This window comes from Lepisma saccharinum, chromosome 11 (assembly GCF_977018435.1).
Source record: "Lepisma saccharinum chromosome 11, izLepSacc3.1, whole genome shotgun sequence".
NCBI classification, from domain to species: domain Eukaryota; kingdom Metazoa; phylum Arthropoda; class Insecta; order Zygentoma; family Lepismatidae; genus Lepisma; species Lepisma saccharinum.
The window spans coordinates 12,969,750-12,994,392 of NC_139239.1; the positions used below are offsets into that span (position 1 = coordinate 12,969,750).

The 24,643-nt window shown below is 39.4% G+C and overlaps 1 protein-coding gene across 1 annotated transcript in view; it reads left to right on the top strand.

Moving 5' to 3' along the window:
* The window catches only part of LOC145995376 (uncharacterized), a 532,139-nt gene that overhangs the window by 420,040 nt on the left and 87,456 nt on the right, over positions 1–24,643 (top strand). The window contains exons 4-5 of the mRNA XM_083131981.1: positions 7,910–7,963; positions 24,155–24,283. Of these exons, the coding sequence (XP_082988107.1) occupies positions 7,910–7,963; positions 24,155–24,283 (183 nt within the window). The remainder of the gene's footprint in view (positions 1–7,909; positions 7,964–24,154; positions 24,284–24,643) is intronic.

Consider the following 24,643-nt stretch of genomic DNA (forward strand, 5'->3'; position numbering starts at 1 on the left):
CCTATTGATTGGTCTCCTTTCTCTCGTTTGGGTAAACATAATATTTGATGTCATAAATTATTGAAAGCTGTTCTGAATATGTATTTATTTTCGCACTTTCAACCTACTTTCTTAAATGAACTTGTTATGAGCAGTTTTGCTGATGAGTCACAACCATTCATGGGCTGAAACTTGCACATAAGTCGGGTGATCATGCGTCCCGTTTTGACCGGGACAGTCCCGTTTCAGAGGCATAAGCCGGTCGTCTCGTGCCTTTTATTTAAAAAAAAAAAAACACTATTTGTCCCGTTTTATAAAAGTCTAGGAGTTTGCTTGAAAACCAAGTCTCAATTTGAGACAGTTCGTGCTGAACATGTTGATGGAATTTCAAAACTAGTGTCATTGTAACCCTTCTTCAAGTATTTCATAACAATCAAAATGTTCCATTGTCGTCCAGAACGTTCGATTAATGCAAAAACTGACCTGCAACAATGTAAGTCATGCCGAGATTATAGTAATTAATACTTTTGACAACGAGAGATCATATTTCATTCATTATTTATAATGCATCGTTTATATAATTAATACTTTAATAAATAATAGTAATATGTTAATACCAACAATAACTTTATAATTAGTCCTAACAGACCTTTCAAGACGGGGTTATACTTACTGACCTGCTTGGGATGTCCTGTTTTTGGGCCAATATATTATGGTCAGCCTAAACATAAGCCTAACTGGAGAAGATTACACACATAATGCTAAGTTGACTATTTTGTCACTCCGACTATGTCTTAGTGGATGGAGCCTTGCCCGCGGGAAAATAATCTTGCCTGGAATGCTCTTTTCTTCACTAATTTCAATTTGTCTTAGGCGCATCAAAGCAGGTATGACTGCACAGACTGCTACACTCTGTCCGAGGAATTTGTGGAGCAACGCCGCGCGGGAACTTTTCTAACGTTGGAAGCGGGTATCTGGGGAAAACCCTGGGGGATAAAGGCGGTCAGGGGCGTGATGCTGATCACATCACCCCCCCCCCACTCACGACCGGATCTAGAAAGCGTGGGGCGTTACCCCCACACCCCCTATACGCCTTCATGGCGTGGTGCTAAGCACAGGGAGCACTTTACCTTTTTTACACCGCGCATAACGTTAAAGAAGGGGAGGAACTGAGTGGCCGGAGCTAGCAAACGGCTGGTAGCTGCAGTCGCGTTGCCCCTCAAAACAATCTCTTTTCCTCTCACGCTTTCATTGGTCAGCCCTTTTTTTTCATTCGATTGCGCTCCAAAATCCCGGAACAGAGTATAGGCAAGATGGAGCACCCGAAACCGCAAAATAATCCTCCTATATTGACTGCTTTCCCCAGGTACATCCTGTATTCGGGGACTATATGTAGTGCCCACAAAAGGGCGTCAGAACGAGTGTCTGAAACGTTGGTATGTAGGAAACCAAGTACAATGGTTAAGCAATGGTGCAAGCAATTCATCATGAATCAGCAACCACTAATCAGTTACCAAGTAGTGCTATGACACACACTTCATTTCTTATGCCCTTTCCTTCATAAAGACTTCCCTTTTCATCACTGATGCAAACATTTATCATTTCAGTAGTGATGATGGTAATCAATGTACTTTTAACTTATCTTGCTTTTTGAGACCGAGAACAAGAACTAGATCGATGTTCATAAATCGAGAGGAGACCGAGAATAGTACGAGCAATTACAACTCTAGACAAGACCCAGGCAGTGCAAGACTACTACATAGCTAGGTAGTGAGAGCTTTCCACTACAAATAATATTATCCACACCTGTTCAAGGAAATATTTTTGTTGAGTCAGATACAGTTATCATTTTAACGCCTAATTTATTATATAACAAAGGGTATTTCTTTGTTGACAAATTCGACTTTCAAATTACATCCAAATATTTCATTACACATACATTAAATTAACAAACAATTCAAATAATTCCAACAATGACAATTAAACAGTTAAATATTAATAACAACTTGTAACTCGACCTGTGCGTGATTTTATGTGTGTGTGTACGACTGTGGTACAAACATGATTCTTTTAAGAATTACAAAACATTAGCAAACCCAGACCGAATCGATAGTGGTATTACTCACCATAAGAAGTTAAACTATGGAAATTTTAAAAGCAATAAATCCCCCCCCCCATGTTATTAACCCTATGGCAAATCATGCCACTTATCGGTGCTTAGATGAGCTAATACACTAAGTTACTGCCATATTTTAAGTTTAAATACTTTTATAGAATGTTTCCCCAGAGGTGTTCTCGAGACCAAGTGGCCGAGCTGATTCCTTTACCGCGACACGAGGCCCGCCAGATGTATGATCAACTTGTTTGCAGTAATATAACAGATAGCTATCAAAGCCGTTGATACACTCCTATTTTTGCGAAAAGCTCTGGTTATTCGACAGGCAAAAAAAAACAATTCAGAAGTATCTAGTAGATATGGGTTATGTGCATATATCTGTCCAGAAGATATTGTTTGGATATCCCTCAATAATACAATAATACGCCGTGCATGCTTGTGGAAAACTTTTTTTGGTTAAGGTGTGGACGTCAATACATATTTCGAGTATAAATGTGATACGTGTTCAAATGAATAAGAAATGGATATTTTAAAACTATGTGTACATAATCCGGACGTTCATTAAATATATGAACACGTAGAAGTCTCGTCTATACCCTGTCCCAGTATCTCTGGAGGAAGACCGCGCATAGCGGCAGAGAAGGGGGGGATCGAGTGAGCAGAGCAAAGCAGTACACGTTGCTGGGAAGGCTGTGGGCTGAAGTTGCATTCCCCTCCCTACGCGCAATCCCGTTCGTCGCGCGTGTTCATTGGTGGAGCCGTTTCGCGTCACTACTTGCGCAGAGACTTGTACTCGTTCGCCTGCTCCAGAGGTAGTTGGGACCGAGTGTAGACCGGGCATTTCACTTAAACTGCATTTTGAAATTATCTGGACACTTTTTTGCATACAATTTGAATGCCAAGAGAGTATTTCTGGGACCATGTTTGAGTATATCATGGATCTCATCTGAGGGCACTGGGATTTTCGAATATAAATATGGAACTACTCTACTTGTGTTGATATGGCTTCATAACTACATACTTAAAGTACTCCCTAGATAATCTTGTACAGTGGGATCCATGAGTATTACCGTGCAAATTGTCCATGACTATTTTCATTAATTTCTCTCTCGCATCGTATGTGTTTCTAAGCGATGGATTTATATGTTCCCTGGTGCAGAAGTTGTCAACAGCTTGTTTTGAGTTTTCTTATAATTCTTGAAGCTCTTATTGGGCCAAATAAACTGCACGAATATGGTGCTGGACAATTTGCACGGTAATACTCATGGATCCCACTGTACTAGTAACACTTGGCAGGTAACGGAATAGTTAAATAAGTTTCCATGTAAATTCATTATAACTAACGAGAATGGTAAACGTGTGCATATTACTTTTAATTAAATATCTCACCAAAATTACAACTTCTGCATCACCATTTAAAACGTTTTTCGCTATTTCCTGTCTGTTAGGCTTCTTTATTTGCCAATTTCATAACGTTCTTGACATATAGAAAAAATGTACTGAGTGTGCTTGAAATAGTTCATATCATGGTTGGCGCTTACTACCATCCCTTTTTAAAAGGCCTCTTCTACGTATGAACTTTTGAAAACTCGTCAAACAATAAATGTCATGCTAATGCACTGATCTGCGTGCGTGACGTCATTACGAAGCTGTTATGAACAGTTTCAGGCATTAACAAGGACACTCCGGCAATATTTGTGCTTCAATTTCAAATGAAAAAGCTTGCGATGCAATGCTATTCCATGCTTACATTTGCATAGATAAAAAGTTCCTTGTTAGCATTTTGATTAAACTTTTCTTTATTCGCTGTAATAACAATACTGGTGCATGCTTTGAGTTTTCATATACGCTTCACCGAAGCGGAGAATAAAATATATTAATATATTTCATTAAATTTACAGTTGTGTTTTGAAATATTTAGTCATGACTGTGACAAGGACCATTGTTCAGTTCAGTGCCGATACCAGAGGGGGACAGGGGGCGACACACCTCCCGGTGCTGCCTCCCCTAGTAAACAATAAGAACTAGATAAATAAATACTTTTTCAGATCGAATATACTAGTTTATATGGTATTTTGGGTGCATTGTATGTGACTCTCCCCATAGAAAATATTTCCGCTTCCGTCCGTCGGTTGTACTGTCTTTTTTTGGCGCTGTCACTCCCAGAGATGTTCATTTTTAAATCAACCTCCTCTCACACACCCTCATGATCCAAGATCGCCCTAACCCTCACGTGCCCTCGCCATAAATGCCCACTCTCGCCCTCACCCTCACCCTCACAATCCTCACCTTAAAGAGGGTGAAGGTGAGGATAAGGTCATCCTCCATGAGGGTCGCACTCCGTTTGGTGAACAGCTCTGGTCACTGGTTTTGTTAGGAGCAGAATTTTGAGTCCAGAGAACAATTCCTTTCAGAGTCTCTGCAAATAGAAATTTCCTTATAGTACAGCCTTCCATATTAAGTGATTTTCTAATTCATTGCACCCTTGGGACAACCACGACGGGAAGGTACAGAACTGATGAAAAAAATGAACAGGTAAGTGAAAAGCTTTAGCTGGCGTTTTTTCCCGGATAACCCGAGAATAGAAAACTTTCAATCATTATGGCCCACCATGGGAAGTTAGGGCGATATTCTCGGAAAATAAGTGGAGGATGATAACTCTTTTTTTAAGTATTCTCATGTGGGCAAAAAAGAAAAAAAACAAGATTCATAATGTTGCTAAAATAATGAACCAACAACCGAAAATGAACGAGTTCTTCCAAGCGTACTCTGTTTTGTCTCGGCTCGTTTCAGTAAAAAAAATCTTCGACAATCCAAACTACAGTCGACTTGTAATAGGTTAATGAAGGGATTCTGAATAATGAACTATGGAGATTCTGACTATTAATCTTTAGAAATTCTGTCTGGTAAAATACGAGGATTCCGAGTAAACTGTGAGTAAAATAGGATGATTTTGACTATTGAAATGAAGAAATTCTAACTAGTTGAACACAGCGATTCTGACTTGGAAAATACAATCCTGTAGCTAGTGAAACGCTGGAATGCTGACCAGTCAATTTTAAAGATTCTGCCTGATAATATGCATGGATTTTGACTAGTAACATATGGGTAAGGCTTGGAAGTTGATGAAAAAATATTTGAGCCTTGAAGACAATGATAAAAGCATCGTTTTTAGTTTGCATTTTTTTGCATTTTCCCGCCTTTTTGGCTCTTAGGTAATTTCTCAAGTAAACTTAAAATACTTTGAGTGAATCGTTGTCGACCTCCGTGGCGGAGTGGTCAGCGCAGAGCGCTTCAATGCCAGGAGTCCCAAGCAGACATAGATGTTTGTGTTTTTTCTGTCCTGTAAGATAAAGGCAGAGAATTATGTCAAGTTGATACGAAAAGATGAGTAACAGAATGACACGAGGAAATTGCCGCTTAGGGTTTTTCCTTTTAAAAAATGTTGGTATATCTATGACACGGTATGCCAGAAACCTGGGTTCGAGTCTTGGTCGAGCCTGCATTTTTCTCTGAAATTTCTATATGGTGCATCTCCTGTGTGTGACAAATCTTAAGATAATACGTAATATAATCGAGTATGCCTGCGATTTTTTATGGTCGTGAAAATAAAAAGAGATCCGGTTTTGTTTGTTTTCCAAACAACGTCTTTCTTTGAAATTCTATAAATAGATACTTTTGGTCCGATCGTGATGAAATTTTAATACAGAGAAGGTAGGAAGGTTTTTAATACAATTCTTTATTTTCAGATCTTTTAAATCGACAAAAGAAATTATTCTTAGCAAGTGTGTGAAACAATTTGTTCTTAGTATTTGGTAGTCTCATTTGGAGCTCTTTGCAGCTATTTTTGAAACACATTAACATTATCAATTCACATTGCGAAATCGATTTTATACATGTTGAACGTGGCAACAGCGCACGTGCTGTTGCTACAAAGATGTCCGTTAAACCGTGGATACTGTGGGCTGTCACTCAGAGCTGTTGTTTGGAAAACACAAAGAACAAAAAAAAATTGCTCGAAGGCATACTCGAAAAATGTTTTGGTTACCATTGCTTAACGCAAAATTGAATAATATAAATGTTTATGTAACTTCTTTTTACGTAGATCTGGATATATTTTAATTGGAGCCCAAACTCGAGTAATCATAATTTATAATGTGATGATAGGGATGAACTTGTGAAAATATAGACAACAAGGGTGGAATTCCATTGAAGCTCCCCCTTTAATTCGAGCCCTGATCTTACGTAATGATCTTGTGACGGAAGCGTCGCATACAGCGCGTATACATAATGATGCTTCCCGCCCCATAGGAATGGGTGCGGAATAACGATCACGTTCAGCTAACTTTTCAACCCTTGCTAATAACCCCACGAGCGCAACGAGGGAGCCTGAACAAACAAGCGAGTCTTTAGCTTTGTCTCCGCACTTAGCGACTTTTTTGTTAGTTGCCATCGTGGGCACTATCAGTGCGTCTGCCTCGTGGCCCATTTCCATCCTTAATGACGCCATACCGGGAGCAGTGGAAATGTTATGATAAAACAACTCTCTCCTGCATCGTAATAACGGAGCCCGGATGACCGCTCCCAGGGCTGGGGACGCCTAAAAATGTCCCCAGCAGAGAGAGTCGGGTTTCCAGTCTGTGATTCGGCGTTAAAGAGAGCTGGGTGATGATAACGCCGGCAACTTTCACCCTCTGACAGAACGTCTCCATCTAGTAATGTTTTCATCCACCGCTTTACTTGGCATTGGTTCTGAACGATATGACAATCAGTTGTGGATGTACATCTCCCTATCTACGTGTTTCTACTTGACTTTGTTTATTTTATTATTATACTTGCCTTTATGCCACTTTTGGATAATCGCTGGGGGTAAAGGTGATATCAAATTGGAGAAGGGACAACCACAGATGTGGTGTGTGTGTGTTTATACATATTTTTATGTATATACCTATGCAAGTAAATATATATATATATATATATATATATATATATATATATATATATATATAATACATACGGTATACTTTATAAAAGTAACTGAGTTATAGTTATTGCTACTTCAAAAGTAACTATAGGTTTCTGTTAAGTTACTTTCTGCTAAAAATGTTCTTGCAAACAATATACACAATCAGTGGTAATTAATTGAAATAAAATAAATATATGAAGCCTTAAATGTGTTTTATTTATATGTTTCTGATACCTAATATAGCTAAGCCTTAACATATTTATATTATTATAACAAATAATGATGGAACAGAGAGTCTGCTTTGCCTAAATTATCATTCATTTCATGTATTTTGTTCACTATATATATTCATTTATACCTTAAATACTTTCTCTCATTGTACAATAAAATTCATCCAGTTAATATTTACATACATTAATGCAAAACAACGGTATTATATTTGATAGTTATAATTTATATTTTTCATTTCTCATTAATAAGACATAAATCAAATTTCGATGAACATGTTTTCTAAATACATTACATATTTATCATTCTTGATGATTATGAAAGGGCCTGATGATAGAAGTGAACAAACAATATTGAAATGAACTTGAATAAAAAAATATGGCAAGGATGGTGAAGACTTGATTGATTGATTTACTCGGTAGTAATCACAGCTCCAACATTTGTGCTGTGGATTTCATCTTCTCTTCGTACGTATTTCCGTAAACTGTCAGTGTCTGTTTTACAAAACTCGCAGGATTGACGTTTTCAGTTTTACAGACACGTAGATATTCACTTTAACTTAGTCTGGAAAATTTGATGTCTGTGCATTGAAATTAATTTCTGTTTCATTTTTATTTCAGGTCGTCCAGGTGCAATAGGACCTCCAGGCCCGTCGGGTCCCAGGGGACCTCCAGGTAAGAAAACAATTTAGTAATTCAATTTTGATCAATTTCCAATACGAAATTACTTCCAGTGTTCTTATGATTATTTCTTTCTGCAATTACGTACATCACTTGCGTTTATATTTAAGTCTCTTTCTCAAAGATTGTTTTCTTCGTTGTTCATTAGTTCTGAGGATAAAAAATGTTATTTTATTTTAACTGGAGGAAGAAAATGTAGATCTTCCGTTTTCATTGTTGCTTCTTGTGAGAGTTAACGAGTTTGTAAGATACCTTAGATGTTAAATTTGAAGGAGGAGAAAGTTAATCAATACATTAACCAATATCGCTACTCTAACTTTTCTTCCCCATTTACTTCCGACTGCAATATATATTTAAGACGGGCAGGGAAGGAAAGAAGGGGCATCGAATCAACTTATTTCTTTGAAGAACCTTTGCCAATATAATTCAAACAATTGCAGAAGAAAATGACTCATTTTCGACATTTCCTCCCCGAAAAATCTGCACAGAAACATAACAACTAGGTAATGTGTAAGTCCTGAATATACGTACAAAGTATTCCAAGGAGTATATGAGTGTTATCTCATAAGAATGAGTGGGTAAATTGATGAGAGGAAATTGATACCATATCTAGATTACCAGGATTTGAACCTGGGACACCTGCCTTTGTGGCATGCGGCCATGACCACTCGGCCATGGAGGCAGGTATCAATTTACTGAGCTGTGTTTTTGAAGTACTAAGAAAGTTGACTGGAGTCAGTCTCAGACGGGTAATTTTCGCTGCCGTCCAGCTGCCGTAAAAATTACCCAGATGGTTTTTAAAGTATTAACTACTAACCTCATTAAAGTATAATTCAGTTTTTTTTAAATACACATACACATATGCATGCATGTATGTGTATTATACAACACAGCTGCAATTTATAATCATTATGTATCTTTATACAAGGTAAATCAAATTTAAAGTTGAAATTATATTCTTGTATGTCTCAGTAGTGTTCTCTAGGCCTGTAGGTATAACATGTATGAGTGTGTGTCGACTGTCATGGCTGAGTGGTGAGCAAGACGTCTAAGATGCTAGGGGTCCAGGGATCAAATCCCGGCATGGAGGTGTCCCTTATATCATATCCTCGCTCATCCTCGTCCCTCACCGTTGCTGTGCGGTCTTTAGGAGTCATGCTTTAGGCTCCGGCAACTACAGTTAAATTATTATAATAATCAAGAAATTCCTGAAGAGTTAATAAAAGCTTATAATATTAGCCTAGATAAATTAGCAAATTATGACTTAAGTATATTCTGTCCGTGACGCGCGTAGGCGTGGGACCGGTAGACACTCAACAACCTGAGGAAGTTGGGGACCTACGAACGAGTAGCGTAACCTGGTCACGGGAACCTACAACATCGACTAGGGTATTCGTCGTGCTGACCACACGTCACGCCGTAACTGGTTAGATGATCTCCCATCTCAGCAGTTGGGAGTGAGGTCGGTAGGTAGGCCCTGGCCCTCACGGGCTGTTGCGCCACGGGTTATCGTCACTCATCTTCGTCGTCGTGATTAGCCAAAAAGTGGCAGAAAAGCGACGTAGAATAACATAATTCAACCCATCAATCAACGTGAGAGTGTGTGTTTGTGTTTAAAATCCGAAGCGTTTGCTGACGCTATGTTTGTTTCACATTTTCTCATCACTGAGAGTTGACGACATGAGTTCAAGAAGAAAAACTGTCACGTCCCGTTGTTTTTTTTGTTTTTTTTTTGTAAAATAACATGCAGACTGTTAAATTCTAACAGTACACTATTGTAAATTTTACGTTATTTTCTGGCAGTGTAGAAGGTGGAACGACATGCCATGTCGAACGTTATTGTTTCCACAGCAAGGAAAGAATCGGCAAGAGAAATTACTACCAAGGATGAAGTGTGTGAGAAGGGCTCCACGAGAAAGCTTCCCCTCTATCCCCTCCGTTTCCCTCAAAGATCGGATATTGCATTTCTACCTCGCGAAGGCCCTCGTCGCTTGAGTACCGGAGCGGCTAATGCAACCATAACAGTCCTCAATATCCAGGAAGCAGCAGGGGCCATAGTAACCGTGGCAGTACTCCCACTTTCCAGAAGAACTCTTCAGATCTTCAACAGAAATTTGATTGGCTGCTCCCTCAGGAAGGAAGGGGATGGATCTCGACTTCTCAAGATGTACCCTCTCCCATTCACAGGGATTTACGTCATATCCGGAGTGCTCGCCGGACAGCTAATGCTACGTCACAAAAGCTCGGTGGTGCCTCGGCTAAGTGGTGCCATCCACGGATCAGATTTCTTGAAGCAAATCTTTTTTTTTTTTCAGAAGCTTTACTGGGATCAGCCTCGCTGACTTGGCTGAATTCGTAAAATGTACTTCCTGCTCTTGAATAAATTCATATAGTTGTTGGGGAGAAAAAGAGCGAATCTATTTCTATTTAGTTTTTTACGTCGCTTTTCCAGTTCCTAGGTTAATCGTGAGAATGAATGATGAATTGATGAAATACACGTAGATGATGGAATTAACAGGATGTCACGGGATTTGAACTCGGATTTCCGCCACGAAAAGAAAGATTTGCATTTCCAAACTGGTACATTATAGACGCGACTTTAGGTTTGGTAGAAATAATTTTCGATGTTTCGATTATTTTTGAGAATTTTACAGGTAATACAACAAGAATCACCCACGGAGAGGGATTAAAAGAGATATTTCAGACCGAAACGACATGCGACTCATCCCGCTTGGGTAAGAGCCAATCAGCAGTAACATCTCACACCTTAGCGGCATGACATCCTGCGCATGCCTGCGTTTGATTGGTGAAATCCTCACGCGACAAGTTTGCTTGTCGTGTCGCTTCGACCTCAGTCTGTTATGAAGCATTCGCTGCGTATGCGCTACTAACAGCCAGAGGCGACACAATGTGCGGTATTCAGAAAACTGCCCAGTCCGAGCGACACGTGCAGCTTGTCGTCCAGCTTCGGATCGGAAGGTTGCATTGATTACCGAAGGTTCGTTTCCAAACGACACGTGTCTCTTGTCGCTTGCCTATCTGATCTGAAAGCTCTCTGAAGGGACCCATATCGCTTTTCGCTCTTCTCGTTTCGGTCTGAAAGCTCAATAATAGTATATGAAGAATCACATGGAGGGAGATAAGATAAGAGAGAACAATAATTGAGTGGGAAAGAGAGAGAGAGAAAAAAAAATTAGATTAGTAATTAAGATAGAAGGAAATAGTAGCTTGGTTTGATTGATTAATTTAGTTTATTTCGCTCTTCTGCCACTTTTGGCTAATCGCCAAGATGAGAACGAGTGATGAATGATGATATGATTTATGAGACTGATGAAGGTACACTCTCAAAGTACATCCATACCCAGGCCGGAATAGGAACCCGGGACCCCTGACGTCGTAGCGCGCTCTCCTAACCACTGCACCATGGAGGTCGGCTAGAAGAAAATAGTGAAACAGGGTAAGAATGAGCGAGCGAGAGATAAACAGAAATAGATGATGAGATCGAAAAATAGTAAGAAATAGAGAAAGAATTAGACATAGCTAGAATCATAGGAACCATGGCCATTAAGCAGGGCTCACCTGAAAAGATGTCGTCCGCCTTTCAGCCCATCCAAACAAAATTCTCCGGTGACGTCACTGATTACCAAAAGATATGACCGAAAACCAAAACCACATCTGGCAGTGGTATGTTTCGTTCCTATGGATCTGGCCCGGAATTATACCACGCGAAAGGATACAGACAAAACCCACAGATGTCGCAATATGAGCACAACCTCCTCTTCCCTGCTTCCCAAAAGGTTGCTTGATGAAATACACCCAAAAAACTTTATTAATTTCCATCCAGCTCTCCAGCCCGCTGGTAAACCGTCACCCGACCACACGGTGGACGTAATTTTGAATGTCTCTGATCCACCTCCGCGTGTTGAGGGTGCTCGGCGAATGAAAAGGGGTGAAAAAGTAGATATCCTGCCCCCTTGCTTTGCAAGCTAGAAAAAAATCGAACTCATTCTGTTTGTTCCGCGTGACTGGACCGCTCTTCCCCTCCAGCATCGTAGAGAAAAAGTTATGCCTGTTTAATAACGAGATAGAGGTGGTGGAGTCTTGCTCTGCTTTCCCGCGCAAACCATGTTCAAACATGGAATTGTTAATCCACCGTCAGATAAGGCAGAGGGGCGTCCCCCCTCTTGTGTCCCCGTTTTCGAAAACAACACGATTTCCATCCCCCAGTTTGGACCGTCCAGCATTGTTTTGAGAGGGTGAAAAAAAGAGAGAAAAAAGTGAATAATGACAAACGTTCGCAATAATTAAACCGAACAATTACAGAGACCCGTTAATTGTTGAAGCCGCTTGTATGCGGTGCTTGTCGCAGTCCCTCCACCCCCTTTTTTCTCTGGTTCTTGTTCAGGGAGAAATGAAGAGGAAGAATGGATGAGTGGATTCATTTTTCTTTTTTTCGCCAATTCGTGTGCCTCAAGAGTAACTCCCCTTGCAAGTGATCATTTATAGCGTACATCACAAAAATTATTTGCTTTGGGCTGTTTCATAAATCATATTTCATTTCAAACTTTTTTTACTAACAATTTTCATTAATCTCATGGTTTGTTGACTTCATCAACAGTTGCTTCTTTTGGATCATAAAGAACTCAGTGGTGTTAAAATAACATAGATAAATGGTTACAATCAACACCTTTTTAACACCACTGAGGCTAAACGTTGACCAAAATGTGGTTGCTACCTACAGGGACAACATCTGTGGCACATTAACACCAAATTTGGACGGAAACACTTTGTTTGTGGAATATATATGATCAGATAATAAAATAGCTGTGCGACTTGATTTACCCCGTATCACTGGTAAAATCGGATCACAACAGACTTTTGTTCACGTGTTGTAGTGGGTTAGAAATTAATTAAAGTTGTTCGTTACATGGTGTTTATATTATTCAAAGTCTGCATTTTGTATTGACTACACAGTTTAAGGAAATATTTGAAAATGTGACCCAATTTCTCCCTGTCTACCACGTATGAATATCGGCACACAATGTGCGTTATTTGATTTTTATAAACAGCCATGCAAAGATACAATATGAATTAAGCGTGAAGCGTCTGACCTTTTGTAAACAGGGAAGTGACCCATTAAATACTTATAAACACAAAACGATTTTGAGATAAATAAGGCTCGCTTGGAGCGGACATTTTGCATTTCGTCTCGTCGTGGAAGAGAGATCATTAGCTCAAGAACCCACGGCATTGTTTCTCAACAATAGACCCTCAGCGTGAAGCCCGAAGCTGTGGGAAATGAATTATTGCCACCGAGAAGCAATGCTCTCGAGCGACTGCAAGTTTTCCAACGCGGTTGAGTTCAACAAAAGACTGCTCGAATGCGCGTCGCGTTTGTCTTAAACTAAAGGGGAGGAAAAAGGAATAAATAGTGAAGCACCTTGTGTTTTAAAGTGGAGCAGCCAATTCTCGAAAACAGCTCGTGCAGAAAGAAGAGAATAAAAGTAACGGAGATCCTATTTTCTGGGTAATTTACCTTTAAAATAAGGAACGAGAAGAAATGCGATGGAATTAAATTCGAAATAAAAACAACCCTTTCTTGTAACGACCCGAAAACGTGGAAACTAATCTATACAGTCGAGAAGACATGTGAGATAAAAGCAATGAGAAGCTGCGTGCAAAGACGTAAATGTCACAAGAACAGCAAAAGCAAAGAGATGGATGACAAAGAAAGAAATCTCATTAAAAGAGTTAAGTAGGTGTAAAAGAAAGATAATGTAAAGAAATGCAGAAGAAATTGACAAAAGAAGCTTTAATGTTGGGAGAAAATGAAGAAACTTTTCTCAAAGTAATAAAAGTGAGAGGAAAACACGGAGGAGAACAATTATTTATTCTCATTCTATTTTTATTGTTTGTCTTGGTGGGTTAATATATCTTCATTGCTCAGGGAAAGCGTTTCGGGGTAAGTTTATTCGCAATAACTCCCGCTTTGTTGGAAAGCCGCAAATAATTTTAAATTGATTTTTGAGAAACTAAAATTATTTCTCTCTCTTTGTGTTGCATAAAATAGGGTGGAAAATACAGACCATGTTATGTATGAAAGAAATAAATTTTCCCTCTAAGAAATGGAATAAAAATTGTATGAAGAGTTTTTAAAAAATTATAGTGAAAAACAAAGTTGCTGGCCTCCGTGGCCGAGTGGTTAGCACATCATATCATCACTCATCCTCATCTTCGCGATTAACCAAAAGTGACAGAACTTGAAGTGTATACAACTGTAGAATAGACTACCAAGTAAATGAACCCTGCTTGTTTTTATTACTTTATGCTTCTTCTAAGTCTTCCTTAGTACAAAGTTGTTTTGACTTGTTTGCTTTGACAATTCCCGATAATTCCACATAAATGAAGAATACCATCCCTCCACCGCTCTTTCCGCAGTAATAAATATACCGAGCCGCATTTTATCTCGTTGCCGTTAAATTAGCGACAGGCAAGCCACATTAGACAACCAAGCTGCAAACTAGAGCGGTGGCGAATTATTAAAAAGGAGAAAATACCGCAATATTCTACTCCCTCCATTTCGCCCGACGTTCTGACTTCGGTAACAGAGCGCTGCAATCCTTTCTAATTAGTGAAAGTTTCCATTCAGAAAGCAGACATCGAAGGTTGAAATTTTTATAAAAATAGCCCCCGAATGCGGAAACCAAAACCCATTGAAACACACCTGCTATTGCGGACCCCAGGCGCATCCACCATGAATAAATGAAAACTCAATTCCATATTCCGTTTTCCTGTTTTTTCACTACCCACTACCGTCAGCGAATTTTTTTTTTTAGAATGCTTCTCGTATATGCACAATGGCGTGTGTTTGGACTGTTTCTTTCATTTAGAAAAGTTTCGGTGAATTATGCATTGAAGTGTAGGTGCTTGTTTTTTTTCGGCCGTCAAATAAAATTACCGTGAAAATAAATAGCAAGAGCCGCAAGTAGAAACTATGTATTGCAAAATACGGCTACTGCATCCTCCCACCCTGAAACATGCTCTCGATGCGTTACGTAATTTCAGCCTGGAACTGGAAAATAAAAACAAATTAAATGTACACGGCCAATGGAAAGATAGATATGCCGTTCAAAATGGCGCCTATCCAAAAATTAACATTTCATTGCAGTTAGTTTAAAGGAACCCTTCACCAATCATCGTATTTCTTTAGTATAGACGGTCCTTCCCAATTACCGCCTTGTAATCAAGGGGTCCCGGGTTCGTACCCAGTGGAGGCACATTTACGATCCCACTTGAAACTGTAGGTCCACTCCCGATTAGCCTTTCTGTGCATAAAGTGAACTTAAAACATCAATTCAATAAATCAATCTTTAGTGTAGATATGCAAGTTTTATTCGTACACAGAACTGGATAATAAAGGATGGAAAGTAGTGCTGACTTGTCTCTAGAGAGTCAAAGGAAGTTCAAAATCTATCTTAATAAATATATTATCTCGGACAAAATTTTTTAAAATGACACTAATCAGTACTGGTTCATTTCTTAAATATATTCCTCCGTCCTAGTATTTCTATTTCACCAAGCTATATTTTGTGTGCGACTTCCCCAACTGACCCTCAAAATTGCAGAGTTTCTTCAAGCTTGTTTTTAATTTTTATGTTTTATTTAATTTCAGCTAAAGCCTCCTTATTGTTCTGAAGCATTACGCAAACCCAAAACCAATGTTTCATCTTTCCGTTTGTCAGACTTTCATATTTTTAAAAGAAAATAAATCGTATTATATCAAAAGCTTTGGTAAAATCTGTAACAACTTCCCAAACCTCTTCCATTTCTGATATTAGTATATGTTTCTGCAGGTAAGTCTTTTCTGCAATAGTTATTCTTCGGTACAAAATGTAACAAATTATAAATGTGTGTGAGTGTGTGTGTGCATAACGTGTGCGCGTGACTAAAGGGATAACATTTGTAAGGTGAAATCCATATATTTTTCCTTCATCCTTTTTCCTCCCCTTTCTTTTGCTCCTTCACTCGACCATCCGTACAGCAATGGTGCAACGTGTGGGTATAAATCAGGGCATCAGAACAGAACTTTTTTCTATTTGATTCTTCGGAGAATCGTCTACGTAACACTGACAATTTTATGATATCCATTACATAAGTACAGTGCAGTAAACACGCGGAATAACATCCCGTGTAGATGAGTAGATAAAGATCTGTGGAAAAACCTACAAAAAGGAATGAGAGAGAGAGAATAAAATATTAATTAAATATAGAACACTTGTGTTTTTCCATCTCTGACTATATATTTTTTATTTGCTGCATGTCTGTTGGCTAGGTAAATGTCGATGTTGCAGCTGTTACCTATAGAACCTATATGTATCCGAGCTGATTTCCCACTAGAATATGAACTTCGAGTTGATGCAGTTAAAAGTTGTTCAAAGTAAAGTAAAGTAAAGTGCTCCCCTGTGCTTAGCACCACGCCATGAAGGCGTATAGGGGGTGTGGGGGTAACGCCCCACACTTTCTTGATCCGGTCGTGAGTGGGGGTGATGTGATCGGCATCACGCCCCTGACCGCCTTTACCCCCAGGGTTTTCCCCAGGTACCCATGTCATTCAATGCTGGGTGGGCGACGGGGCCGTTTCCAACGTTAGAAAAGTTCCCGGATTTGAACCCGGGACCTTTATCATGGTAGTCAAGCGCGTTACCGACTGAGCCACCGCGGCCATTTAAAGGTTGTTCAAAATATTGATAAATATTATTGTTTGTTTGCTTGAGTTTTTGTTCTAAATTCTCTTTATGCATATATAAGCTATTAGAGAATGAATCTATAGCTTAAAGTGGGACCTGAACTAGTATGTATCTTCACCGGTTATCCAACCCGGGACCCCTCGATTACAAGGTGACGACGTCATCGGAGAGGCCCACTTGATTAATATTAGTGTGTGCGTATTCCACTCCATTATAAGGATCGATTTCCCAGAGTTTTGCTTTAAAATATTCAAAAATTACATCAGAATAAAAAATACCTCTCATGTAATCACGAAATACAGTTTCTTCACATAATAATGGTACAGAATCAATAGAAATTTTGAATTTTGCATAACTTCGAGGATAATTAGATTTCACGAAAGTGTCATGCATTTTTGCGGACCCCCGGTAACTAGAACGCCGGAAAAATATCGGCTGGTATCGGTACTTTCCGATACCGATACATCGGAATCAGTATCGCTTCGGATATACTTCTAACGTTTATATCGTCAAACGATTTCTCTCACCTCGCCAGCCGTTTCTCGTGAAATAGAAAACCTCTTTGTAGTAGCATTGGAGCAAAGCAGAGAAAAGAAGAAAGCACACAACTTTAAAAAAGGTTCTCACAGTCAGTGACAAAGAAACCTGACCGTCTTTTCATCGGACTTAGGTGAAAGAAACTGTCCTCTTCCTCCTTCAAAAAAGTGTTTATTTTCACGCACTCTTCAAACATTAAATAAATCTTCGTCAACATTAAATGCATATGTTGAAGTCACTTCTGAGAATTTTGAAGATGGACACTGCTTTTGTTAATGAAAATGTCTTGAAGTCTTGGTGCAAGTTTTTCTCAAAATGAAAACATTGAAGAAGAATGATCAGTTCAATTTTATCGATTTTGTGTTGTCGATGACATTAAATAGCTCCGTCAGTGTAGTTGTGTATGTTGTGACTGTGTAGAGGAAAAACTCCTGTAAGTCCTGAGAAATGTGAAAGTTTAAAAATGGTATACAGGAGAAACTAGTGAATCTTGGAAGTTTGGAAAGAACGGAAAATGTGTCTTAACATGTTTTCTTCCCTTCATTTGTCAAGGTAATCTGTAGAACGCTTCAAGTACTCAACAGCCACCTGTTTTAGTACCACTGATAGTACTACAACATCTTAACTAATTTTATGTGAACGAAAGAATCCCCTTTTATTATCCCAAAATTCCGTTCTCAAACATCCTTCAAGCCATTCTGAGAAAGCAATTGCTTCATGCTCTTCTCTACGCCCACGTGTGGGACTAAGACAATCCCTACAATGGCTGTTCCAGAAATGGAAATACGCCGATGAGGAAGACATAGACATCTGGAGGCTATGTATGCAATGCGTTCCATTATATTTTGCTCCAAGATTACATATAGCATTTTCCAGTTTCTTCCTGGAATTCATCTCGGTTCCTTCCTTTTACAAATCTGAAATTTTCATTTCCTTCCTCTGTCTCCAGTTTCAGAAAGATGATATTTCAAGCTTCCCCCTCCTCTGGAGAAAAATGTATTCTTCGCGTTACCCAGGGTAACGAACCCTCCTCACCCCGTCTTCTAATCCCGTGAATGATATTATATTGCACAAGGCATAGGAAGGCGTATCCTTTCTCGGAGAGAATAGACGTTAGTGGGAGTTTAGTAGTGTAGAGAAGGGAACAAGATGAGCTATGAGGTGTGAGAGAACCTACTATATCTTTATGCAGCGCATAGCATAAGAACGTCTATTTTAAGATATAATTTTTAGTGAAATTTTTTGTTCATGCACAGTGAATGAATACGACACACCTCTTTATTTCCCAGTGGGGTGATCATATATTTGTAAGGTGGGGGAGGTTATGACTGTAAGGAAAATTATAAGTTGCTCTTTTAGTAATTCCTGGTATATTTTCCCATCTCTTTATGTATCTGATGCTCTGCTTTTAGGAAAGTTCGACAGCGTGTGGCAGTATAGGGTGATTATAAATTCTCTATACATTTTAGTGATATCGTGACAAAATACATTTCTTTTGCAATGCTAACAGTAGAAGATAGAACAGCCGTTGTTTGTGCTCGTCTTAGTGGAATGATGTATGAACAGGTGCGGATGGACTTCACTCGGAAATTCAGAAAACTAGGCCCCACCAGGCTGGCTATTAAGAACCTGGTCAACAAATTCAAACGAACATGTAGTGTTGTGGATGAAGAACGTCCCGGTAGGCCAGCCATAACACCACAAATTGTGCAAAGTGTACAGGACGCGATCACACGTAGCCCCACCGCATCGACCAGGAGACTCAGTATCCATAATCCCTGCATCTAACGACTGTTGCTCATAGCACGGTGGATTGGGGCACACCAAGCTTCTTACTATGCACCAACAGGATGGGGCACCACCCCATTTTGCCATCATCGTTCGTGATCACCTAAACTAAGTTTTCACCAGTAGATGGATTAGTCGTGTCTCACAACGGGGAGTTGGTCCCCCCCTCGATCTTACCCCCTTAGACTTTCTAATCTGAGGGTTTATCAAATCTAAGGTGTACAAGGTGAAGATTCACAGCATAGCCCAGTTGAAGCAACGCATTACGGCCGCAGTTGCTGAGATTACACCAGCTATGTTGGAGAAGGTGTTTCGGGCTGTGATGGATCGCTGGCATCTGTGACTAGACTTGAGGGGTGGTCACATTGAGTTGTAGTGATTTTGTTACCGTGATATATGTTTCAGTACATATTGTATTTTGTACAATAAATGCTGTTCATGCAAAAATGTATAGTGACTTTATAATCACCCTATTGCACTCAAGTTATGGTATAGGTCTTTTCAACTCTTACGGCGGCCGGTCCTAATTCTGGCAAGGGATGTGGGGAGCGGGGATTATGCCGCAAACCAACCAGACAACAGCAGTGGGGCCGAGACTTACGACGCTGCGGAAAGAAGTACTACGTGAACCTCGTTCTACTGGCTGCTGCGTTTCTTATGGTGTTTTGTTCTGGTTTCCCCTGTCAATGTCTTTCAATTCTCTCATATGTCAGTTTTTACACAATTCTCTATTTTCACATTCAGGACAAATACAAACTTCCATATCTGACCCGCGACCCTTGGCATCGTAACGCGCTGTGCTAATACCTCAGCCGCAATTTGGCATTCATGATTTTGACACCTAAGAGTTTGTTTTCAAATCCTGTCTTTTTATCGAGAAACAGACTCGTCCGCACTTCTCGCAAAAATAAATTTTTATGTTCCATACTCAAAAGTAATACCCAGAAATGACCTCTTCCAAATTCCATGCGGTAGAACCAGGATGGCCTAAACGGATCCCATGAGGAGGGTGTGCGTGTTGTACAATATAGTCTCTAATAATGTCCATGACATTGATCTATTTAGACCTAAAAGCACACATATTATGTGAACCCTGTATAAGCATTGTAACAAAGTATGTTGTATACTTTATGATATACCACCCTTGTATTATATATTGCTGTTATGTAACGATTATTCTGTTCCTTTTTATACTTTCTTTTCTCAAAGTTTTTGTTTTCCAATTCTTAATTACTTTTGTTTTGTCAACATGTATGTGAACCCAACTCAGAACTTAATTCAAAGCACTGTAACTGGGCATTTGCCTGTAGTGTTTAATAAATAAATATATTACTCGATTATATATATAATCATCATTGAATCTCATGGCCGCGATTAGCCTAAGGAGACGAAAAGGTGGCGTAAGAGAAGAAAAATGCAAAAATGTCTGAAGATGCTGTATTATCTAACTTTTGCCTCTAGTTATGAAATAGTGGGGTTAACTTTATTTTGTTTTCCTAGCCGTATACCTGAACGATAGTAAACAACGGAACATTTTAAAGATACGCTTTTCACTCAAAATTAAGTTTTTCTTTTCAAATCCCGTTTAAAAACTTTTGCCTGTTCCATTAAGTTTCCACTCATTTGCTTTCTATAATATCCATTTTCTTCTCGTCGAATTAAAATCGATTTAGCTGAAACTTCAACTCTCTCTTTCCATTTTTCTCTTTCGCCCCTAATTTTTTCAGAGAAAGGCGTGAGAGAAGCTAGCCTTGAACTCTAATGATGAAAAAGGCAGTTGGTAAAAGCACACTTAATGATTTGTCGCTCTTTAACGAATTACCAAAAGGAAAGGAAAAACGTTTCAGTCTTTTACTGAACGCCCGATAGAGGAAACACCGAGGTCTTTTTCTATTTTTCGTTCATTTTTCTCAGTCGTCTGTGTTCAGCCGTCAAACGCTCCACAAAGGTTTCTAATTGAAAGGGCTATAAGAGCCAAAAGCGAAAGATGCTTCTTTTAAACAGAAGGGGAAAAGGTACCAGAATCTCAGAAATGTTAACTTAATTGTGGTCCGGAGATAGCAACATACACGTCATTGTCTTCGGTGAGCTTCTTTTGACAATAGGATCTCGGGTCTCTCTCTGTTACCACTGGAAAGTCAACGCTAGGGTTGATGCCGCGGAGGAAAAAACAACATCGGTTGTGGCTTGGAGAAATAGAAGAAGAAATCTTTTGTCTCAAGCTGCGTGGGTAATTTTCACGAAATGATCTGTTGTCAAGCTAAACGGTAGAGTCAATTATGGAACAGGTCGAGTCGCTATCTCCCTCCCTCTCTCTACTTTCCTCTTCCTCTCCCACTCTGTCTCTCTCTATCCCTCCTTCCGTCTTTCTCATTCGCTCGTAAACAAGGGGAAACTAATATTTCTTTGCAACTTTGTTTACATGGCAAAAACTGTAATGGTTTTGGTAACAGTTTCATACATCGGAGACACATTTCTTCAATTTTACACAAACTACTTACGGAAATGAGTTTCTCCAAGGTTTAAAACGTTCGTCGAGGTACGTTCTTTCACCGTGGAATATATTTGACCGGCAAATCATGTATTTTTCAAGAGAAATATCTCACCGACGCAAAATTGGCATTCCTTTCATTTGCTTGCCCTACGACCACCGGATCATGCGTACGTTTGATGACGTAAGCCCCTGTCAGTGTTTCAAACCCCCCTTTTTTTACTATGCTTGCCTAACGTAACCAAATCTAACCTAACCTTATCATAAATGGTTTGTGGGGCTATCCGTCAGCTACCTGTGCATAATGTATAATTTCCACCGGTGACGAACACGATCGTAGGTATTTTTCGGTGAAGAAGTTTGAAACACTGCATACCCACGACGTGAGTCAAGATGTGCCCATCATATTGTGTGTTCCGGAAGCGAAGAAAGGAATAAAAAACCACTCATAATGTGAAAAATTGCGTTAGTTTTCGTGTAAAAAGCATAATGGCACCTTGAACTATGTTCTGCAATACACAATTGGTAAGTACAAACCATGCGAAACACAAAATATCTTATTTTAATGTGTCTCCGATCTATGAAACTGGTATCATGGTTTTTCTTCCATTCACATTCTTAACATGAAATGTGATTTTTAGTTCTACATGTACATAGTAGTAAATAGTACAATTCCGATGTGCACACACACATAGAAAGCAATTTTTCATTATCGCTGTGCATCGGTAAGTTAGACTGAACTAATTTTAGTATGGAGATGATGACTACGTTTACTTAAGTTTCAATTTCACTCCGTCTTTCACTTCGCGATCCATATTTGAGGGCCACTACCACAGACAATTTTGTATGCTATCGAGCGTCGTCCGTGCGAACTATTTGGAGCTCTAGCGAAATCCTTTCCCTGCAGACAGTCACCTTCTCACGTTCTGTGTTGTGCTATGGAAGTCAGGCACGTGATGAAATTTACTGGAGACATAGACTGAATCTTTCGGTACAACAATGGAGCAGTGATATCCGGCCTTGGTTTACATCCCAAGAATGAAAACAAATTGTCGCGGCGTTGAGGACTGAGTCCTGCTCGAGGATACCTTGTACATGACGAACGAATAAACGCATGTTATATCTAACCATGCCCTTGAGTTGAAAAATATTATACGAGAGGGTATAAAAAAGTTTTGCCTGTTGAGGTATAATTTGTTTAATAATGGAAAGATTGAAACAATGAACATACATATAGTTTGCCTCTAGTATCCTCTACTCAGAGCTACCCTTCCACACAGTTGCCATCACGTTCGATGCATTTGGGCGAGTGTTTTATCCAGCCCTCAAAACCAGTTTGGAAAAATTCCACAGAACACTCCCTGCCTCACCGTTCAGAGCTGTTTTAACCTCCTGTAGGTCCTCGAATCTCATGCCACGAAGCACAGACCAAGCTCAGACTTAAGTAGTTAAGTTCAAAGTGGGAGAAACCGAAAGTGTGGACATGGCAAGAAGTGGCAGGCCATCAACGTCGTTGACCGACGACAACCGCCACAGAGATGATGAGCTCATTCGAGAGGATAGACGCATCAACATCCTGGAAATTTCTGATGCAGTGCACATGTCCTATGGGTCAGCACATGCAATAATTGAGAGTTTGGGATACCATAAAGTCTAAGCTAAGTCTGTGCTTCGTGGCATGAAATTCGATGACCTACAGGAGGTTAAAACAGCTCTGAACAGTGGGGCAGGGAGTATTCTGTGGAATTTTTCCAAACTGGTTTTGAGGGCTGGATAAAACGCTGGCACAAATGCATCGAACGTGATGGCAAGTCTGTGGAAGGGTTAACTCTGAGTAGAGGACACTATAGGCAAACTATATGTATGTTCATTGTTTCAATCTTTCCATTATTAAACAAGTTATACCTTAACAGGCAAAACATTTTGATACCACCCCGTACATTATATGTATATTGTTCATGTCAAAAGTCTTTAAAAGTTCACGAAGGAAACCATCACATGTAAGGTGATTTTACAATATGTATGTAAACCCACTCTGTCAGTAGACTATAATCAAAAATTAATTAAAACTAAATATGTTTATCAATTTAATTAATATATTATATAATAATATTATATTATTATTAAATATGCTTATCTGTGTGTAGACAGTGACGGCGCCAAAAGGGGGTTCCAATCACTCCTCTAGTAAGGCCACCAGCAAACAAAAACTATAAATAAAGACTCTTTTAGCCCAAGTATACATTTTGTGTGGTAATTGTTGGTGGTATACTAAACGTGACTGCTTCCCCGGAAGAAGTCCCCTCCCCCCTACCTGCACACTCAATTACTTCTGTCGCGGTCACTTTGGTGGAGCTGTATTTTATGAGGTTTTTACAGTTAAGAAGTTGCAAAACATGAAGGAGAATGAACACCATTACCCTCCCCTAAATGCGTTGTCCCAATTTTTAAAAGATGGTAAAAAGCGATGGTTTCTTGTGTAAATAGGTACAAAGTATGATTGATTTGTTTTCTTTACATGTTATTTCATGAACAAGATTATGCTCGTTCATTATTATGCCAATGTATCTGCCTCTGCAAGTTATCTAGTTCCGCAGTAATAAAAATAAATTTCGTTTCCAGGTAATATGGGAGCGCGAGGACGACCTGGAAGATCTGGAACGCCTGGAACTCCAGGGATTCCTGGAATCAAAGCATGGAAGATCAATGGAACAGAGGCTACGAAGCTGCTTATTCCTCCTTCGATTGCAGGTACGTCCAGCATCAATGTCAGTTTCCACTAATGTTTTTTAACTATTGCTACCCATGTAGGCACGAAATGATGGATTACAATGGACACTTATCCTTGACACAATGTTTATGTAAAATTGTTTTGGCGCATCATTTCAACAGAGTTGATGTGGATTTAATACACTTTGTGGTCATTATCGAACTGCCATTCGAAACTGAGACATAGAAATATCCAATACAGTCCAAAAGAGGAGAATAAATTTAATAGCGTGACGTAAAGAAGTAGAAGGTTTGTTTTCAGTGATTGGTTTGATCGTAACTCTGCGGTGAAATCATGGCAGCTACGACGCCAGTGTGTGTGTGTGGGTGTGTGAGAGAGAG